This window comes from Plectropomus leopardus, chromosome 5 (genome assembly GCF_008729295.1).
Source record: "Plectropomus leopardus isolate mb chromosome 5, YSFRI_Pleo_2.0, whole genome shotgun sequence".
Classification (NCBI taxonomy): Eukaryota; Metazoa; Chordata; class Actinopteri; order Perciformes; family Serranidae; genus Plectropomus; species Plectropomus leopardus.
The window spans coordinates 6,111,467-6,134,209 of record NC_056467.1 but is presented as its reverse complement, the minus strand read 5'-3'; the positions used below and the strand labels follow the sequence as shown (position 1 = coordinate 6,134,209).

Genomic DNA, 22,743 nt, shown 5'->3' with positions numbered 1-22,743 from the left:
CAGACAGACAGATTGGCTTTAATCCCCTGAGTGCCACAGATGGAGCGCCACTATGCAGACCTTGGGGAAGGCGAATGCGCACTCACACACACACACACACACACACACACACACACACACACACACACACACACACTCAAACACTCATGGACAAAGGCATACAATTAGAGACAGATAACTATGCACAAACTCTCTACAGATGTAAGAACATGTACGGTCCAGTATATACAGTATATATATATATATATATATATATATATATATTTTTCAGCAATTAGATCAGCACACTGCCAATGAGTGGTAACATCATCATAGTCTGACGTGATGCTCCTCTAGAGTAAAAGCACACATACTCAATTTTTCCGATGAACAAAGTTAACCCTAAGGCACCTGAGCAGATTGTCAGGAGTTCTTTCAAAATGCTAGGAAAAGGGCAATGAAAACAAAATAATAATTTTTTTTTTAAAAATCTGGAAAAATCAGGAGAAATTACAAAATATATAAAAAAATAATAATAATAATAATAAAATTAATAATAATAAGTACAACAGTACGAAAAAATTACCTGAAAATTTGTAAAAAAATACATTAAAAAAATTAAAAAAGAAAGAAAGAGAGAGACAGCGGGAGAGGGGGGGGATAAAAAAAAACAAACAAACAAGAAAATAATTAGAACATAATTTTAAATATGTTACATGATAAGTTTAAATATAGTTAGTTACCCTAGATTTTTTTCCTGACAGTTTTAGCATAGCTTTTTAAAAAATAATTTTCTGAATCAACAAATTTCTTGCAATTTGTTGAATATTTATTACCAAGTTGCTCATTTTCTTTTTTCCATGTTTTTGAAAGAAATTGCACCAAATTGTTAAAGGTTTAAGTATATTTGAAATGTGTCTGAAAGAAGCGCAAGAAACGTTTTCAAAGGGTTAAGCTACAATGAACATTCAAAAAAAAAAAAACAAGATAGTTTCACGTTGCGATGATAACATCATGTGGTGCTTAGTAAAGTTATATTCCTTTTTTTCCTATTCTACACATTTTTATCTCCAACTCAGTGTGTAAAACTGAGCTTAAAAGATATGTCCATATTCTCCACACTATGCAATCATCATAATTTATGATTATTAAAGGCTTATTCAGAACAATAACAGCCTGACGCTCCTGGTCCTACAGGCTTTTCTCACAGCGTTTGGGTCCAAATCCTGAAAGAAACAGTTCTTTGATATGCCGCCATGTAATCCTGCAGTTAGATTAGCTAAGCGTTATCTGGCTTTTCTAAAAATTTTAATCCAAAGAATGAAATCATTTCATATATAATTATCTGGTTAACTATGTGAACCCAGTTATCGCTGTAATCTGGGGAAATGTAGCCTACATTTATGAATACAAATGAGAAGAGATTAGATTAAGAATTATTACATGATGGCAGGTTACTTTAACATTTTCAAAGCAGAACTGTAACGTTCTCAGAGTACAACTGATAGATTGTGGGTTATACATTTGTGCACTGTACTAACTATTTGTTTTGACTTAAAAAGTTAGTGTCCCGGCTGTGGTAAAAAATTAATCTAACTTAATTTGAGAAGTTTATGTGATTTTGTAAAAATTGTTTGCCCATATTCAGTCATTTCATAATTTTAAGGCTAACTTTTCTTTTAGTTAAAGCATATAGTTTTATTTTACACTGTGGAAAATAAAATGGGTGTGAGGCTGTGTTTAGCGTCACAGTAACCAATAAAATAATAGTAAAAATATTCAACAACAACTCCTCTCTACATGGTAAAGATCAGACTTCCAAAACTGATTCCATTTGTGGTCTCTTAAAATCATTTGAATCAGAAAGTGATATTTGATTCCTCAAACACTGAACCGGGTGGAGACGGCACTGTTGACCCTCACCCTGACGTAGTGATTGACTGTGTGTTTGTGTGTGTACATGTGTGTGTTTGTGTGTCTGCACCACTGTAGCTGCGGTGCCCATTCAAAACAACGGGATTAAAGGGCTGGTGTTTGATTAGATGTTTGTTTGTCTATGTGTGTTTCATTATAATGAGTATAGCCAAGGCCACAGTGACACTGGTGAGTGTGTGTGTGTGTGTGTGTTTCATTGTAATGAATATGGCTGAGGGCATGGCTTTATCCCTTTTAATCAAGGAAGTAGAAGGATGAAATGAAACACTGATGAGGGGGGATGATGTCAAGCCAGAAAAGGATATTAATTGTGATGCCGGAGTTTCACGTCTGTATGTTTGTGCGCGTCTGTTAAAAATGGGCACACAACAATTTTCCAGATAGAAATTGAAACCAAGGTAAACAAACATATTTTAGGTGTAGAATTTGCTTAAATTTGACTTTATATTTTGTCAGACACGTAAATGAGGAAGGTTGTCATAGTCTATTAGTAGAATAAAAAATGCAGGGTGTGAAAAATTCATGTAAGATTGTGCATGTTTGAGAAGAAAAGCGATAATTTAATGACACTGTTTTAATTCACTCCCTGTTTAGGCACTATTTAATATCAGCAGGAGCTCCTTTCCTCAGTATGAAGGAGTTTTAGGAGCTGATATAATCAATGCAGACGGTATTTTACTGCCATCTAGTGGTGCAACTCGCATCCATGCTGGTCAGATAAGGGCTCACAGAGGTTTGAACTACAGTTTAAAGATTATGGGATGCACTGAGTATTAAATAATTATCTATCTTAGATTGTATTTTAAATTATGGTAAACCTAAGGCAATAGTTGCTTTTATGTCATTTTATTTTGGCAGTCTGTGAAAGGTCGTTTATGGCTTGTGAACGTGTTCAGACAGAAAAAATTAACCTTTTGATGTTTTTTAAACGTTAAACATTAGGTGAGTTGAATCTAGAGAGATACTCAAGCATTTCATGTTCGTTTTACCACTAAAATACCATCTATTTCTATGAGCTCAGCTTTATTTTATCATGACGTTTGATACGAGGAACCGTTTCTCATGTAAATGTGAGTTCAGATGTTATTAGAAGTGATTTACTTCATCTGCAAGTACCACCAAAACAAATATACTTGACTTTTTTTAGATTTGGTCCATCATCTTATTGAATGTGTGCTCACCGTAAACACACCAGGACATTAATTGTATGATAATAATAAATATTATTATTATGGTAGGAATTATTATGACACAGGAGTGTGTGTAACATCCATTTATTACCACCTTATATGACAAATCTGGAAATTACAAACATTGTTTAATTGAAACATCATCCTTAACATTTCAACAAAAAAGAAAATCAAATTGAGCAAAAAAATAAAAATTAAGTTAAAAAGGGTGACAAGTCAACCTGAGAAACGGTATACAGACGATCGATTGATCCGGAGGAAAAAAAAATAGAAGCAAAGGGGGGACGTATACAGAAAACATGACCAGTATTATTTGTCATGTAACACTGATTTACAATACAATTTTCACATTTTAGTCAGTTATTTTGTTTTTTTTTTAAAAAAATAAGAATTTTCACACTTTGAGAGCTTTTTGGGTTTGGAGAACATTACAAACCTAGATGAACCTTTGTTACAAAAAGGTCCTTTATTTAAAAAAATGAGCCACTGCTACAAAACTATCTCTGACACCGTACTGAGCTCTCGAACTTTGGCTTTAAATAATTAGATCAAACCAATTTGAACACCACAAAAACAGGTGAGGCTAAACTCTTCTGTCAGTTAGGAAAAGAGCGTCTACAAGAGGATCAAACTTTGGTGCCAAAACGAGTCAGTAGCTTCACATTTCAGTAGAAAAAAATCTGCTCAAATCAGTATTTTTTTGTTTTTGTTCTCTGTAGGTGTTTTAATCTGCCTTATCCCCCCCTATCCATGTCATCCACAAATAGTTTGAAGTGAAAAACAAAAATCCTGTGCGTGAGACTCATTTGGAAGGAAAAAAAAAAAACCTAACAAGATGAATGACAGCAATGGCCAATGTGGAAATCATAAATCAACTTCTCAAAAGATGCCGATGGATTGTATACAATATGCTGTGGTGATCAGAGCCAACACTCATGCAGACACATACAGGGACAGAAAACAGCCTCGGCCGTCATGAGAAGAGACTAACACTGTCGTCTCTGCACATTTCTGAGTGAGGCTGGCGGAGGATATAGAGCAGGGGAAGAGGACCGGGTAAGTTCTTCTAGCACCCTGCTGCAGAACGAGACAAAAGTCCCCCAGCAGACACTTACCCATCCTCTCCTCCTGTCTGTCCCTCCCAGCTTTGCATTGTTCCACTCCATGATTTTTCCTTATTTTGTCCACAACTCTCGACTTCTCACCCGCAGTTTAGAAACAGTGCAAACTGGGAGACGTGTGCTTGAGGAGATCTCATCACCAAAGAGTTGGTACATGCACAAAAAGAGAGTACCCTAGAAGTCTGCTGCCAAGAGCACTAAGAAAAACACGACTATACACTTTATCCATAATGTAATCAGTTTTCCTCTACACACTACTAACACAGGGAGGGAGAGGGGGAGGGAGAGAGGGAGGGAGGAGGTGAGGGGCAGAGGGACGGAGAGATGGACTGGTGAAGGAACGGCAGGAAGAGGTGAGAAGGAGAAAGACCAAGAGGAGGCGTTTAAGCACGCTCCCCGCGGATACGACGCGCCAGCTGGATGTCTTTGGGCATGATGGTGACACGCTTGGCGTGGATGGCGCACAGGTTGGTGTCCTCAAACAGACCCACCAGGTAGGCCTCGCTGGCCTCCTGCAGAGGGAAAACAGGAAACATAACAGATGTTAACAGAGCTAAAATGATGAGCTGATTGATTGATCAGTTTGGTAATATATTATGACAAATTTCCTTTGATTGGGCATTTATTTAGTAGCAAAAACAATCAACAGATTATCTGTCTTATAATAATAAAAGTGGCCATTAATCCCTGCGTCTACAGAATGTTATTATCACAGTGTATGTGGATGTATCGTTGGAATAATTTCACATCAATGGTATTTTTAAAATGGTTTTTTGTTTTCAGTGTGCTTGCAGCTTCACTTTAAAATAATTGAGCTTTAACTGTACATGAATACAATACAGTAAAGTGAACACAGGGTTCCTGCAGCTTACAGCAAGTGGAATTTAAGTCTTTGACTTTTTCAATGACACAAAAATGAAATTTAAGACTGATTTTTCCTGTAACCAAAATTGGGTTACGGAGCATTTTTGGCAAAAATATTTACTTTAATATAAAATAGGACTTTTGGCTGAGAGCAATGCAGGTGGTATTCTGGATTTCTTTTTTTCTTTTTTAAAGTTACCTATTATTTTGAGATTTAACAATGCAGTGCCAGAAAGACAGATTCATAAAATTGTACCTTGTATGTCTGAGTACTTCTAAGACTTATGAAAAATTAATTTAAGACATTATAAAGACCAATTAAGACCTTATTTTTAGACTGATTAAGTCAATGCCTTTTATAACTTTTCAGGGATCAGCAGGGACCTCGGTACATTTGGGATTAACAAACTAACAATCATTAGCCAACTTGAACTGCACAGTGTGGATTTGTTTGTAACACAGACCTGCAGAGCTCCGATGGCTGCGCTCTGGAAACGCAGATCAGTCTTGAAGTCCTGGGCGATTTCTCTCACCAGACGCTGGAAGGGCAGCTTGCGGATCAGCAGCTCAGTGGACTTCTGATAACGACGGATCTCACGCAGAGCCACGGTACCGGGCCTTCCCAATATATGAAAACATTTTATTATGTGCGGAGGATATGGGCAACTTAAATTGTTACGGCTTTTTAGAAAGAGTTTACAATCTAGAGTTTGAGAATAAGTTGCACTCCTTTGACTCCTATTAACATTTTTTAAAGGTTATGTTTTTGGGGGATTTTCCCTTTATCTGGTAGGACAGATAGTGTGAAAGGGGGAGAGAGAGGAGGGATGACATGCAGTAAAAGGTGGAATCGAACCTGTGGCTGCTGCGGCAAAGACACAGCCTTCGTACATGGGGGGCCCGCTCTACCAGGTGAGCTACTGGGCGCCCTTTCTATCACCATTTTAAAGTCTGTTTGCTTTCCTGTGATCAGGGTAACCACACACTGTGACCAAAATGTGTCTGTAACTTTTCCATGTTGTTTTACTCAACTTTCATGAGTCTGTGTAAGTCAGACATTCCTGCCACCGACTGTCATCATGTGGAATTACTGACGTTTTAGCTGTAATGGAGCGCAGAACCAGATTTTAAATTTGTGAAAAAAAACAGAACAGATTTCATATAACATTAAACATGTTTGGGGATTTTAATGAACATATTTAAAACTATGTATAGAAAAATGTTTCCAAAACATTCAGTTAATTCCAAACCATCTCAAGATCTGGAAAAGTTTTTTTTTCTAATTTCATAACTTTTCTAGGAATTTATTGACAGTGGGAACTGTGTATAATTTTGTCCCTTGGTTTTTATGACTTATGATTTCTGACTGGCCTAAAACTTGTGAAAACTCTTGTGTATGAGCAGTTTTTGTGGGTCTCACCTGTAACGATGGGGCTTCTTGACCCCACCAGTGGAAGGGGCGCTCTTGCGAGCGGCCTTCGTGGCCAGCTGTTTACGTGGGGCTTTGCCTCCAGTGGACTTACGGGCAGTCTGCTTGGTACGGGCCATGGCTACTAAAGATCACCTGAAAAAAACAAAGGGGGTAAAAAATTTGGTTTAGTATGCACGATACCTTTCATGGTCAAGAGTTCTTCTCAGTCTTTTTTCTGATATCTTGTCTTTTCTGTAAAGTTCACTGCATTCACTGATCATCCTCCAAAATAGAGCAATAACAATTATTCACAATGTCGGAAATCGGGTTCACACAAACGCATTATTTTTAAAGTCAAAATCATTAAAATGCATGGTTCTTGTGGAATTGCAAACTGCACAAATAATGTTTAAAGATTAAAATAATTCACTGCCAACAAATGTCCAAAGGGCCTTTCTGTCATCGAGATAGGGATTGTAATTTAAGGAGAAAATATAATTTGAAACACACAGGGTAAGCACAACTATGAAAGGTTTTTGTATTTTAATCTGTGGTGTAAAATTCTGGAGTAGTTTAAATATTAACCTGAAGCAATGTTCAGACATGAACAAATTTAAAAAGACATACAAGGATACAATTTTCATGAAATACATGGGGTTTGACAATCACCAGGTGATTACAGGGATTATTCTGTAAATAATTATTTTATTGTATTTATTGTATTATTCCTTTTTCTAACTTTTCTTTTTTCTGTAAAAACCAATGTAGATGTGTTCACATAGTTATATATGATCTGTATAGTTTATAAATATATTTAAATGTAACAAAAACAACAACGCGAATAATTCTACATAATTATATATGGTCTATATAGTTTATATAAAGTTTCCATGGTTTCTATAGTTCAAGAAAATTCAAATTATTTAAAAATGGAAGCGAGGCAATTATAATTCAATAACTGATGGAGAAGGATTGGGATTTAATAAGTTTGCACTTCTTCCCACCTATTTTGTCTGTATGTTTGTGTATGTTTATGTGGTCATTCTTTCCTTTCCTTTTTTCACATGTTCAAAATAAATTTCAATTCTTTATACTAAGAAAGAAATGCAAACATAGTAACAGACAAAAAGTAAAATGTTATGTTTATTAGTGTATTTTTTTTTGTGGGTTGAGACTCCTACACTTGAAGTGACAGCACTCAAATGCACATAATTATAAATATTATTTTATTATGGAACAATGAAAACTTGAATTAAGTTAACTTTTTGGGCAAGTAAACATACAAGACAGTCTATCGCAATCGGCCCGGGTAACATCAATCAAAGACAAACGACGACACTATTGGCTGATAGACTAATACGTAACTAAAAACACAACGTAGGAGCCAATCAGCGTGCACAGCCTTCAAAGTGGGCGGGCTCTACAACTGCCTTCCACTGTTGCTAGGTCCGCCTACCCCGCTCTGATGATGGCGGCGGTTTGATGCGCAAACGGGATAAAGACCGAGGGCAGAAGAGCAAAGGAGTAGCACAAAAACAACTTCAATTTTACAAATAACCGCTGTACTAGTGTGTCGAGAAACAAGAGAACAACACAGAAGACATGTCAAGGAACTCATAATGAGGCTTAGCGGGGCTGAACGGTCCCTAACGGCTGCGTAGAACCGAGCTGAACCGGCGCATAATTTGAAACCGAATTTCCCCTCATCTCAACGGCAGCAGAAAAGACTGCATTTCACCGTCGCTTCGACAGCCGTGTTTGTTATTTTACCACACGACGAAATAAAAGGTTTTTCGCTGATAATTGCGCCCAAAATAGGAAAGAAAATACAACTTTAAAATCCAAAGTTCATTCGCAAGCACTTTGAAACATTTCGAAAAGCTTACCGGGGAAGAAAAGTGAGTAGAAGTGACGAGAAATGTTTCGCTTGTCTGTATTTTCTTCTTCGTATCCACAATGGGAAGCAGCGTCCAGCGGGAAAATGGCCGCCGCGTCAATCATGTGTCCCACAATGCAACAGTATTTACACCATTTAGTCCGGTCACTGTTATCGGTGTAACACACACGTTATTGTCAGCGGTGATTAGTTTGGCTGCGTGTTATCAGTGTTTATCGGAGAAGTTACAGTTTAAATGGTAAACAGGAAATACTGATGCAGCGGTTCCGAGTGTTTACAGTCTGTTCTTTCCTTTAATTTCATTATGAGCGTGACCAAACCGAAAGTTTGAATTTTGGCCTGTAAAAGTTAGTCGCACTTTTTCCCCACCCGGATCTCAAAAAAGACATTTCTTGCTTTCTTTTTTCCCCTTTATTTATTTATTTATTTTTTGGGTGGTTCTGTTATTTGTAAGCGCGTTAAATGCTGTACCTGTCCTGCCTTCAGAAATAAAAAACAGCTGGTAAAATTAAATAAATAATAATAATATTTCCCTGATATTCAAAGATCAAAACTGAACCAAGAATGAGCAGTATATAATTAATCTGCTTATTTTAGCTAGATTTTACATGTATAACTCGAAGTTTTATTTATTTGTTTGTTTTGTTATATTTTATTTTAAAGGGACCACATTAAGTTTTAAATATTAATGTAGGTAATTTCATCTGTCATCAACAAATATACAACACAATGACATGATAATATAAAATTGTATAAGAAGAAAAGACACATGATATAAAGTGATGCAAAAATAAAACTACAGAAAAGTACATTACTAAAATTGCCCTCATGAGCAGTTTTCAAAAAACAGATCTACATATGTATCATAAAACAATATCAGACTTAAATATAGAATAAAAAATAAACTAAAACTGTTAATGTATGCAAATGTTATAGCTTTATTATATAAGGTAAACCCCTGTGTGTTCATATTTGTTTTCAGTGTTTTGAGTTTGAAAGTGCTGCATTGGTTAACAATAACATGACAACTGTTAATAGTCTATTTAGAAGTGACTCTGTTTTTTCAAGAAATTATGAACCCTAACAGACACGATGATTGTCTGGTGACCTGTACATGTGTCTTATGAATTTAAAAACACACTTTTTGCTTACAAAAAAGTTTTTTTTTATTTAATGGACAATTAAAGAATTCTGTGAATATATTTCCCTGCTTTTGATTTTATTATCACTCATCAGGCACCTCAACTGCATCTCATTTTAAAAGGATGTGCTAGAATAGAGATGTACTAAATGTATGCAAAATAATGTGGATTAGTGCCATAACTTTTATTTACTTTTATTGATTAATCCACAGATTATTCATGAATTGTTCGATCTCTATAATGTCAGATATTTGTGAAAAATGGCCATCACACTATCCTAATGTCCAAGGTGAATTCAAATTGCCAAAACTCAGGTTAAGATAATGGTAAAATCATCATGATTGAAATCACAGGATTAAGGAGTGTTTGACATTTGCTTGAAAAGTGACATTAGATTATCAAAGTAATTGCAGATAAATTTTCTATCCATCGACTGACTGTTTCTGCTTAAATATTAATAGTATTTCAACGCAGATATTCACTCGTGCTGATTATTTAACCACAAGAATCTTTATTATGTTTGTATGTGAATTCCAGAGTACAAATATTTTGTTTTTAAAAATGAAAACAAAAATCAAAAACACCGTAGAAAAAAAATAGGTTATCATATCAACCTGAGAGAGGAACAAAAAAGTCAAAACATTACCTGGACATACGTTACAACGTGGCTGAAAATCAAAATATGATCACCATTGTTCTGCTACATATATGCCGCTTGTGTTCTGCTGAAAATTGCAGTGTCATCATAGCACAATGACGTTTCTAACTGACAACCAGAATCAAACTTTTGTATTTTGATACATTAAACACTAACAGTAGAAATACACCATTATTGTAAAAAAAAGAAAAAAGAAAAAAAAATCACTACTTTTACAACAAATCTCTATTTAAAAAAAAAGAAAAAAAAATCAGAAGACCCATTATATCAATGTATATGTCCGTCTGAAGATGAAAATGTCTTAACCTTAACGCTATTTCCTATTCCCGTTTCATGTCGCACACTATTGTGCTTGCAAAAGCACCTTACGCACTGAGATAACAAGCGTTCCTGTGAGCTAGCTAGTTAGAAGTGATTCAAAGTTTCAAACATACAGGAAGATATTTCTAAGGAAACTCTGCTACTAGTAGCACCAAAGAAGACATGATCACACGTTTTTACGGTTATCACAATCATATGATATATATATAGGACCTCAAACCAAACTACAAACTAAGTATAGAGGAAGGAAAAGGGTGGAAAGAGTGGTGACGGAACAAGAGGACAGCATATAACAAACCAGAAAACATTTTAAGCACGCTCCCCGCGGATACGACGCGCCAGCTGGATGTCTTTGGGCATGATGGTGACACGCTTGGCGTGGATGGCGCACAGGTTGGTGTCCTCAAACAGACCCACCAGGTAGGCCTCGCTGGCCTCCTGCAGAGGGAAAACAGGAAACGTAACAGATGTTAACAGAGCTAAAATGATGAGCTGATTGATTGATCAGTTTGGTAATATATTATGACAAATTTCCTTTGATTGGCCATTTATTTAGTAGCAAAAACAATCAACAGATTATCTGTCTTATAATAATAAAAGTAGCCATTAATCCCTGCGTCTACAGAATGTTATTATCACAGTGTATGTGGATGTATCGTTGGAATAATTTCACATCAATGGTATTTTTAAAATGTTTTTTTGTTTTCAGTGTGCTTGCAGCTTCACTTTAAAATAATTGAGCTTTAACTGTACATGAATACAATACAGTAAAGTGAACACAGGGTTCCTGTAGCTTACAGCAAGTGGAATTTAAGTCTTTTATTTTTTCAATGACACAAAAATGAAATTCAAGACTGATTTTCCTGTAACCAAAATTGGTCCTCAAACAGACCCACCAGGTAGGCCTCGCTGGCCTCCTGCAGATGGCAGTCAAACATTTATTTTTAGTTGGAATGATGGGATTTTTTTTTTCAATTTAAAGTTATTTTATACACAGCGGGAGCTACAGACCTGCAGAGCTCCGATGGCTGCGCTCTGGAAACGCAGATCAGTCTTGAAGTCCTGGGCGATTTCTCTCACCAGACGCTGGAAGGGCAGCTTGCGGATCAGCAGCTCAGTGGACTTCTGATAACGACGGATCTCACGCAGAGCCACGGTACCGGGCCTGGAGGAGAGACACGCAAACATTAACGTGTTTAGAATTTGAGAAGAGAGACCTGCTTTTGCACTAAACTCATGTCGTCCCTCTTGAACTTCAACAGAAATCTTACTTTCCTCTCACCCTGGCACCTTTGAAAGGTGAGTGGAGCTGAAATCCTGTCCCGTCTCAGACTCTTGTTATTAGTTCAACATTCAATTGCAAAGTCGAAATGCACAATATGTATAGCCTACGGTGTTTTGTGATAAAAAAGTGTTAATAAAGTTTACCGTATTAATATCAGAGCTAAAATACATCCCCAAGGAGTTTCCTGAGAGGAAAACTACTGAATTCAGTCAGTTGAGTTTTAATGTACTATATCAACTGTAGAATATATCCTCTAACTATATATATATATATATATATATATATATATATATATATATATTTATATAGTCCCCAAAAATGCAGTTTTTGTCGGTCTCACCTGTAACAATGGGGCTTCTTGACCACACCAGTGAAAGCGGCGCTCTTAGTGTGATATTACCTGATATTACTGGCGTTTCAGCTGTCATGGAGCGCAGCACTGTATTTTAAATTTGTAAAAAATTGAAAGTATTTTGCATAATTTAAAACATGTTTCAGGATTCTGAGGAACAAATTTTTTTGAAAAAATATTTAAAAAATACATATATGTGTAACTACGTAATAATGTCTGTTGATTCAAAATCATTACCAGGCCTGGAAAAGAATTTCACAACTTTTCCAGGAATTGCATGACAGTGAAAACCCTGTATAATTTTGTCCCCTTGATTGTATAGACATATTTTTTCAATGATTTCTGACTGTGAGTTGTGAGTTGTGAACTTGTGGAAACTCTTGTGTATGAGCTGTTTTTGTTGGTCACACATTGTGACCAATGACTTTTTAAAATGTTTGTGTAACTTTTCCATGTTATGTTACTCATTTTTCATGACTCTGTGAAAGTCAGACATTCCTGCCACCAACTGTCATCATACTTACTCTTACTGACGTTTTAGCTGTAATGGAGCGCAGCTCTAGATTTTAAATTTGTAAAAAAAGTAATAGATTTCATATAACGTTACAAATAGGATTTTAATTATCAGCTCAAGGCCTGGAAAATAATTTTTCTTATTTTGCAACATTTCCAGGAATTTAATGATGGTGGGAACTGTGTGTAATTTTGTCCCTTTGGTTGTAAAGACATAACTTTCCATGATTTCTCTTGTGAAAACTCTTGTGTATGAGCAGTTTTTGTGTGGGTCTCACCTGTAACGATGGGGCTTCTTGACCCCACCAGTGGAAGGGGCGCTCTTGCGAGCGGCCTTCGTGGCCAGCTGTTTACGTGGGGCTTTGCCTCCAGTGGACTTACGGGCAGTCTGCTTGGTACGGGCCATGGCTACTTGAGGTCACCTGAGGGGACAAGAAAAAGCTTGCTTTAGTAAAGTGACTACCATACATTTTAAGCATGTGTAACAAAATAGCTTAGAAGGGCACAGAATGTGAAAAATAAAAAATGAAAAAGAAAAAAATGCTTAATGATTTCATAATTGTATACTAACATAAACTCTCCTGTTCAGTTGGGTTTGTGGTTTTTTTTAGATAATATCTGAGGCCGCTTATGTAATGATTGTAGTTTAAAGGACAGCGAAGGCAGCGAATCACACCAGAGCTCTTTATCATGTAAACCAATCACAACTCATAAAAGAGCCAGAGAGGCGGGATGTTGTGAACGTTCTCACCAATCACAACTTGATGACGGCAAGACAAACCCCGCCCCTTGCGTACTGCGCCTGGGTTTGTTCGTTTCTTCATACAGGGCTCCCCGGTTGTACTCAAGCCTTGATTTTTTATTCAGAATGAGCTATTTTGGAAGAAATCTAGGCGACCCCGCCCACCCTGGCTGCCCTGTCTCCATAAACGAGCACACCTAAACATGATGGCTGGCTGCTGGCTGGAAGAATGTAAACGGGAAGGAAAAATCGGTGTAGCAAACGAAGAGGTTGATGACAAAAACGACGAAAGATTATAAAAACCGCCGAGTTAAAGTGCAATATACTTTTTGAAGACGACACTAGACATGTCAGCGGATCAGTTGATGAACAATATTTTGTCAGATGACCCCTCACTTTAGGCGCATTTCCGAGTCAAATTTGACCGGATCACAAGTGCTTTTTAGGTCTCCGACTCCCCGAGCAGGCAGATAATAGCTCGACTGCTCTGCGTTTTCTTTTTCACCGAAAATAAACGAAAAAACACGTCCATCCGAGAATTAACACCACACGAAATGATAGATTGGAGTTTTAATAAAATGCTGATACTCACCTTTTAAAACTTGGCGATTTTTTTTGCAGCTGAAAAATGGGAATGTGTTCTTGAGTCTCTAAAGCGTTGTTCTCGCTATAAAATGAAGGGAGGAAAAAAAAGGAAAAAGAACATAGGAGAGCAACAGGAGACACGTTTCCCATCATGCACTTGGGACAAACACATTACATACACGCTGCAACATGACAAACAATTGCACGACCACACTCACGCGCAATGTCGAGCAACAAGTTTTCTCAATCGTAATTATTCACGCTTTTGTTAGTTTATTATAATTACTTTTTTATGTTTTACCTGAACAGAAAAAAGGGACCTAAAGCACTTTTAGTAACCGAGACTGGGTATTAACTGGCTGACATTCATTCTCTTAGACGTTTAATAATATATTAAGTTCTAATTTGATTTTTATGTAATTAATATAAAAAATATATAACTTAAAACAAACACAATACTCAATCTTTCTGAGTATCGCGCAAAAAATGTTTATGTATCCACTTCACATTTATTAATACAAATAATCATCATAACCTTATAAAGTATTCAGTGAATTAAAATAAATAAATAAAAGTTACTTTTATCCACATTAGATTTTACAGTATTTACACTGTCGGTGCAGCAGGGGGCGCTGCCCGCGTGCATTCAGCCCTATTAAGAACAAAAGAAGAAGAAATGTGTTTCTACAGTCATCCAACATGGCGACGGCCAGGAGGCTGAAACGCGTGGTGGCTTCTCAGCCAGGTTTTCTAAATTTAAAGTCCACTTCAGACGGTGAGGTTTCAGGCAGCAGCCGGAGAAAACGCGTGAACAAGAATAAGAAAAAGAACTGGAACAAACACAGCGATATTACAGATGTAGACGGGTTTTTGGAGGACGTCAGGCACCAGGAGAGGACCACAGGGTGAGTCCACTTTGAGAAATGTAGGAAGCACGAACAGTGTGAACTTTATGTTACACAAAAACCTCACCAGATGTCTCCAAAATTAAGTTAATTATGACGCAGGAGTTGTTATTTTACCGTTTATGGTCTCGTGACTGTGGTCGTCTGTCGGGCATCTGATGCTTAAAACGCTGCGTCTTTATAATGTTATTATTAACAAAAACTAAACATAACAGCATATAAAGATCATTATACGCAATCTGTGGTCTCAAAATGAAGTTTATGTGTAAAATAAACAGTTTACTCAACTACTGCTAAAGCTGACTGCTCGTTTTTCGGACAAGAAAGGGTCAACCGATATTGGTTTTACAGATTATATAATATTGTAATATTTCTGTCCAAAAATACATGACTCCATAGTAATTTATGACAGTAGATTTTAACACGAACTTTTCATTCTTTTGTCAATTTTCTTACTCTATAAATAACCTTAATATGATATGGATGTGCAATGCCTGCAGAATGTGAATGTGTGTGTGATGTGTCTCCTAAATTGTTTTAAATTATTTATTTCAGTCTTTTTACCCGTTTATACTGTAAGGATAGCATTTCAATTTAGTTGTACTTGACATCACAATAAAGACATATTCTATTCTATTCTATTCTAATGGTTATTAGGTTTTAGATTTAAACCCAACTGGATGAAAACATGATGAAACTTGATTTGATGTTGAAGTTCCTCCCACGTGGACACTTTCTTTGACAGTAATCCTAAAACAGTTTATGTCAGAGGCAGATTTTTTTGTAAATAATTTGCAAACCTCTGCATATTTTATCCCCAAATTTAGGATTTGCAGCTTCTCTGTCTTTCCAGTTCTTGTAAACTGAGATAGCCCCGTGTTTGGGGGAGAAGCGCCGCAAAGGTGCTCACTTTGATGCCCATGTGGAAGATAAAACGAAATAAATAGATTGTACTAATGCCGGTTAATTTATGCCACAAATGTTTCATTTACTTTGAAGCAGCGACTCCAAAATAATTTTTATAATCGCCATCGTGAAGTATTGTTTGAATGAGCAGAGTTTTCAATTTTAAGTCTATAGTAGTATATAGTAGTGTTTTCATGATACTGAAATAACGATTTATGATACAGTACCTCGAAAAAATATAGATATTTTATACCATTTTTGAAACCAGAGGGAACATCAATAAGGAGATGCAATATAAAATGTTAATGAAAAGATAAATATAATAATGCACCCATGGACAAAGCAAAATGACTAATGAACATTTACACTGACAGAGAGCAAGAAAAAAACCAGCTGGTGTATCGATACTGCCGAAAATGAGTATCGGAAAAGCAATAAATCAATATTTTTGCCAATAAAATGTGATCTGTTTGTATTTCAGGGGTCTGCTGTCTGAGAAGTCTGACGACAGTTTGTTCTTTTTGGATGTAAAACCAAAGAAAGCTGAACAGGAGGGTAAATATGCAATTACATAACTGACTCGAAATGTTCTTGGGGCTTCAGCTGGGTCGTGCTTTTCCCGGAGCAAACTGACCGGTGATAGTTGTTTTTTAAACAGTTGTTTGTTTCTTTTTGAAAGCTGTTTTTTGACCGCCTGTCTGTAAGTGTGTGCCCGATGCTGAGTTAAAATCTGTATTTCTCTGTGAAGCAGCAGAGCCTGTCGAGGGGAAGAAGAGGAAAGGGAAAACACAGCGTCCTCTGAGGATAGACCTAATCCTGCAGCACGACTCCCTCGTTCCACCACCTAAAGAGTGAGTATCGCTCACAGCACCTTTGTGCTTCACCCTTATTCTCTGGCTGGATTCAGCACGCTTAACTTCAAATACTTTGTCAGGATTCTTGAGTAGTTTGCCGTATACGTAAATCAGCTCCGTAGTTCAGTATGTGGGAACAGTGATATTAAAAAAAATCATTTATGTTGAACAAGCTGAATTAAACAGCAGATTATGACATTTTTTATATTGCCAATTTATTTCTGACCAACCCACAGACCTTTTTTGTGCTCCACAACCTTAAATTAGATGACATTTATCAAAATTCAAGGGTATGTGAGTGCGCATATCTTAATAATAGCTATACCTGGGAGTGTCAGTCACTTATTTACGTGCTGAATTTATTGGAGTGACACCTATAATTATAAAGATAAAGTGTCTGTGTGGTTTTCATAGTGTTGATTTATGTCTCTGACCTGACTGGGAGAAGAAGTTCCCAATGTCTGTTTGTAAATGATCGCGAACCTCATATATGTATCTGTTAGGAGTCAACAGATTAAATATCTGGGCTAATATTTGGCATTTTTCAGATAATCTGTATCAGTGTTTTATAAAGTGTCAGCATGGGAGAAACTTTAACTTTGTAAAATGTTGGGGAGCTATTTTTATTTATTATCATTTTTTTATTCAAATTTTCACTTGACTTTATAGAAAGAGTTAATGGGAACTTGCTGTATATGATGTTAAAAGTCTCAGTTTTGATTTATCATTTGCTGAAGGCATTTAAACAAAGGTTTATGTTGGAGTTTGCTATATTCTAAATTCTAAATATTGACAAAGATTTTCGTTTTTATTGTAAATGCATATCGGTTCCAAATACCTGTTATTGGTCTCATTAACTACTAATAATCGGTAAGGCCCTGAAAAAACAATATCAGTCGACTCCTTGTATCTGTTAAAGCGGGTGATTTAGAAATGTGTATATATATATATAATATATTTAATTAATTATAGTCAATAAGTCAACATATTTTTTGACAAATGTTGACTTATTGACTATTTTGCTGCAGCAGAATGTCATAAACTTATTATACTTAGCTAACGTTACACAAACTTATTGCACACTTTGTTAAGCTGACGTTAATTTTCCTCTCCAGTTCAAGGCAATGGACTTGTTTATAACGTCAAACAAATAAAACTTTATTTACTTTCAGTACTCACACTTATTTGTTGTCCGTCGTCGTACTCGGTCGTGCTCCCTTTATCTCCAAAAGGGTTGTCCAATTCGGTAGATGGCGCTGTGGCGAAAAACTCGGGTCCTGGAGTAAAATTAGCCTCACGTTAGTTGAGGAGTGTGTGTGTCCTGTGATGATCTCATCCTTGCGCTCCCAGTATTTCCTTCGTGGGAATGTGAAGACAACATGCAGGAGCTCAGGAGACGGTTGTGTGAACGGTGTCCTGGGATCTGAGGATACACAAACTCACATAATGAAGTAGACGGTGTCAAATCAAACAGGCCCGAACAGGCTTCAGCTCCATGTTTTACCTGTGGTATACCTCCTCAATTAATCAACCGATCATCTCTTCTGCCCCCCCAGTGTGCTGGCCTATCAGCAACCCAATGCCAAGAAACTCCGTCGCATCGCCCAGAAGGCCGAGCAGCTGGCAGCCAAAGGCGTGGTACCACGGAGGCAGAAACAGCTGTTAAACAGGCGGCCTGCCGAAAAGACGGCCAAGAAGGCTGTGACAGAGGCCAACAACAACCCAGAAAGAGAATACTACGACATATGGGGACAAGAGTGTGAGTGCTCTCTCTGTGTGTGTGTGTGTGTGTGTGTGTGTGTGTGTGTGTGTGTGTGTGTGTGCGCGCGCGCGCGCGCGCGCGTGTGCGATACACATGTGTTTGTCCAGTGATGATCTCATCCTTGCGCTTCCAGTATTTCCATCATGGAAATGTGCAGACAGCACGCAGGAGCTCAGGGGACTGTTGTGTGAACGGTCACCTGGGATCTGAGGGTACACATGTGGAAGTATGGAGTTAATTTTAAGGTCCGACTGTCCAAATATTTTATAGTAGCAATAAATCGTTAATCAATAATAAGACTTAAGATATCAGGGCAGATGTGATCAGAGTCTGAGATGTGGGCGAGTGGATGCGTAAGCCTTTTGTCTCTGCTGGCTGATGGCGATGAGGGGAATCCAAAAGAGGAAACCAGCAGGGTTTTATTTTCTGAATTGGTTTGAGTGTTTATTGCAATACATCAGGCCTAACGTACCCATGTGAAATGCCAATTTAGGTCACTACTAAGTATAGAAGTGGCCAATGGAAATATCAAAATCTGTCTTATCTTTTGCTTTAAGAGCTCAATCTTTCCGGCAGCTGCACAAATCTAAATTTAATCACAGATTTGCTACAACATACATTTAAAAATGTGGCCTTCTGAACTCATGTTTGCTGTCAAATCCCGATCAGCTGTCTTTAGCAAATGTAAATAGTAAATTATTTGAAACAGTTTTTCTTTTTCATGTAGCCAAAGATACAGCCGACCCCTGGTACCTTCAACAGACGGGCAAGAAGCTCGTCAAGGTGAGAACTTTTTTTTTTTGTGAGAAAGATTTAAGTGACAGGTTAGATTAAATTTAATGAGCTGCCGGCAGAGGGCTAATATTTTATGAGTGGTGGTTTGTGTCTGTTTTGTCAGCGTCCAGAGAAGCTGAATGAGAAGCCGTCTGTGCTTCCTGCTGTGGAGGTGATCGCTCCTGGAGGATCCTACAACCCCGACTTCTTCTCCCATCAGGTATGTAACAACTCTACAGCCCACCGACTGACTCACTAACAGCCTGAGCGTCAGCATCGGGAGTGTACGGCCGTTTAAATCAGAGGATGATGCTGAAGCTCGCACAACCTTTGTATGACTATTTTTATATATTCTCACTTGTGTTTGAGTTAATCTAGTACAAAAGCAGTTCATTTACGCAGATTAATGTTCTGATAAAAGGTTAGTCAGGGCAGGTCATTAAAACAGGCTGACAAACATATTCTTTTGGAAGTTTGACTGATTGTTAATGTCTCTCTCTGTGAACACAGGCCCTGCTGAAGGACGCACATGAGGTGGAAGTCAAGAAACAAAAAGAAGAAGACAAGATAGAGAGACAGCTGGCTGTCAACAAGGAACACATAGCAACAGAGGTGCAGGCGAATATTCCAGCTCGTCCATCACCTTCGGTTTATTCTCAACTAATTCTTTAATTCGATCTCACCTGTGTTTGTGTGTTCTGCAGGAGACCATCTTCAAAGAACAGGTGGAGGGTCTGGTGGAGGAAGAGGATGAAGGTGAAGAAGCAGCGGCTCCTAATGAGGAAGAGGAGGGTGTGGCGGTGGGAGCAATCGCACAGGCGGAGAAGAAAACTGAGAGACAGAGGAAGAAAGAGAGGGCAGAGAAAATTAAGGTACATGCACCATTTCAGCTGAAATTATTTTAAAGGTGTTTACTTCAGAAATATTTTAGTTCAGTAAATTCTATACAAGTAATGGCACACATTCATATGCAGTTTTCATCGTCTCCTTAGAGATGTCAGTGGTGTGATAGCAGCTGTGAATACAATTATAATCTAAGTTTCTTTTCACAGAAATCTCATATGTTCGCAAACCGAACAAAGCAAGATTTATTTAGCTGATTAACTGGTATCGCATTTATTCATATCAGGTTTTGTATCTGAAGCAATGGACTCTAATACAATCAGTTGATTAATTTATTTGTTTATAGAAGTCTTAGTAGCAACTAGTTTGATAATTGGTTAATCAATGTTCAGTTTTTGGGTTTTTTTTAAGCAAAAAAAAACCTTTACTGGTTCTCAGATGTGTTGGAGTTTTTCACTCTTTTTAAGCATTTCATAGATTAAACATTAAATCAATAATAATCAGCATATTAATGAAAATAATCAAAAGTCACAGAGCTACCATCTCAACTTTTCAGAGACAGGTTTGATATAACAGAGCTTCCGTTTTTGGATGTTTAGCGACACATATTCTTTAAAAAACGAAACTAAAAGGGTGCTTTTTATTTTCAGATGGATCCCCAAACTACTTAACTATTCAAAATGAAACAATGTTGCAACATGTAAAAGTGTTAATTGTCACGGCTTCCAGCAAGTACTGTCGAAAAGTTGCCATAGTGTTGTTGCTCCACTAACGATAATTCACCTCAGTGTTTCCCTCCCTCTTCCCACCTCAGGAACAACGGCGACTGGCGAGCAAACGGCAGACTGACCAGCGGCAGCAGCTCTTCCAGCTGCGCTCCATAAAGTCCTCCATCAAAGAGCAGGAACAGAAGACCAAGGCCAAACAGACGCAGCGCAAGGCCAAGCAGGAGGCCCAGAAAGCTCAGCCCAGACGCCTCGGCAAACTCAAGTACGCTCCTAAAGTCCTTCCTCACACCTGACTCCATGTGTTCAAGAGCTAACAATAAGTATTACGTGAAAGTAACTTATTACATTCTCACGATTTGTTCCAATGTAATGTAAAATTTAGTTTATGGTGAGAAACTTAACTCAATACAGCTGTTTGAAGGAAAAAAATATCAATGTTTTTGCATATTTCAGAGCAAATAAAAGATTTGTATGATTTAATTTTTGCTCAGTCAAAAATAGTGTATTGAAGGGCTTAATGACTCTAAAACAGTTCAGTTATACATTTTTTTAATAATGAAGATTTCTTTGTTCCCCTGCCACAAAAGAGCTAAAATATAACAAAAACAAAGTGAACGGATTCATTTTAATTGCCTTTTGTTTGTTGTCCACTGCCAATCCAACATCAAATTATAGATTTTGGTACCAATTTATTTATTATGTGGATAGATCTACTTATGTTCCCTACTTTTAAACATGTTGGTCATTATTTGCAGGTTTCAGGCTCAGGACATGGAGGTTAAGTTGAGTGACGAGCTGGCCGGCTCCCTGCGACAACTCAAGGTACGACAATATTTCTCACAATTTTTGCTCACTCATCCATTGCGACCTTTGCCAGTAAGGACACAAAGTCTTTATCTGTAATGAGTTTTAGTTCATTGAGTTGGTGTATTATCTTCAGCACTGTATTGTCTTATTCTAAGCTTTATCCTATTCTCTAATACTGCGACGACCCACTTTCCCCTGCAGGGATCATTACAGTTTATATGATCTAATTGCCAGTGGAAATTCCTGGCATTTGCGTCTTATCTCCTGCCATTATGTCCCTGAATAAGACTTAAATCAGTCTTTGTGCTGTGGACAGGGTTTTATAATTTGGGTGGGAATTGAGTCAATGCAGAGTGACATTTGTCTCACATGGATTTGTCTGGGCTTGTCTCCCACTCATCTGCTGCAATGCCTTGTCTCTGCAGCCAGAGGGCAGCGTCCTCAAGGACCGCTTCAAGAGTCTGCAGAAGAGGAACCTGATCGAACCCAGAGAAAGAGCCAAGTAAGGACCTCTGCTCTGCCTCAGTGTTACGTAACATCTCAAAGGCTCTCGGTGATACACAGATTCATTAGGTGTTTATTGATTTTAAAATGTCTGTTCCCACCCTCCCCCTTCTCTTAGGTTCAAGAGGCGACTCAAGCTGAAATATGTGGAGAAGAGGGCTTTTAGAGAGATCACTTAGTGCTGACCCTGGACCACAGGAACCGAACACAAGACGCCTGGAAGCATTTTAAAGCCACAAACGCAACATAATGGAACTGTGTATATACGACTTGATGAGCGTTGAGGGCCTGTTTGACCCTTTCAGACCATTTACAACTGTTAACTAATTAATATGTCACATCAATTATATAAAAACATATTTGAAATGTGTTGGCTGTCAATGGTGCATTTCCTCTACATGTGTTGCATGTTTAATATCACTTTTTACACAACGTTTGAGTGTGTGTTATGTAATATGACCTCTATCAGGAAAAGGTTTTCTGAGGGTTTATATTAGAGGTTGGTCTGCTGAGGCCAAGTGTCAGTGTGTCACTACTCTGCTCATACATGAGACTTACAGCTTAGGTTAATAACAGGGTCAGACATGTGAAACATTACTATCTACTGATATTAGTCAGATTTATGTCAGCTGTCAGTACGCCTGACATTTCTCAAGATTGCTGCA

The 22,743-nt window shown here is 37.5% G+C and overlaps 2 protein-coding genes across 3 annotated transcripts; one reads left to right on the top strand and one right to left on the bottom strand.

Annotated features, from left to right (window-relative positions):
- Positions 1-4,520: 4,520 nt before the first annotated feature.
- On the bottom strand, positions 4,521-14,101 carry LOC121943380 (histone H3-like centromeric protein CSE4). Its single transcript, XM_042486904.1, has 7 exons — positions 14,003-14,101; positions 12,947-13,090; positions 11,530-11,683; positions 10,831-10,956; positions 6,510-6,649; positions 5,554-5,707; positions 4,521-4,737 (listed from the first exon to the last, which is right to left on the bottom strand). The coding sequence occupies exons 2-7, from the start codon at positions 13,072-13,074 to the stop codon at positions 4,609-4,611; spliced, it is 831 nt and encodes a 276-aa protein (XP_042342838.1). The 5' UTR covers positions 13,075-13,090; positions 14,003-14,101; the 3' UTR covers positions 4,521-4,608.
- A 569-nt stretch (positions 14,102-14,670) lies between these two features.
- nop53 (NOP53 ribosome biogenesis factor) lies at positions 14,671-22,448 on the top strand. 2 transcript variants are annotated; one of them, XM_042486785.1, is made up of 12 exons: positions 14,671-14,900; positions 16,288-16,361; positions 16,555-16,657; positions 18,217-18,419; positions 19,150-19,205; positions 19,321-19,416; positions 19,707-19,808; positions 19,901-20,068; positions 20,854-21,029; positions 21,523-21,589; positions 22,000-22,076; positions 22,197-22,448. In XM_042486785.1, exons 1-12 carry the CDS (start codon positions 14,695-14,697, stop codon positions 22,255-22,257), a joined length of 1,389 nt encoding a protein of 462 aa, XP_042342719.1. In that variant the 5' UTR covers positions 14,671-14,694; the 3' UTR covers positions 22,258-22,448. The 2 variants fall into 2 exon arrangements, with proteins under 2 accessions (XP_042342719.1, XP_042342718.1); XM_042486784.1 differs by having other exon boundaries at positions 14,672-14,900; positions 16,558-16,657.
- The last annotated feature ends 295 nt before the right edge of the window (positions 22,449-22,743 follow it).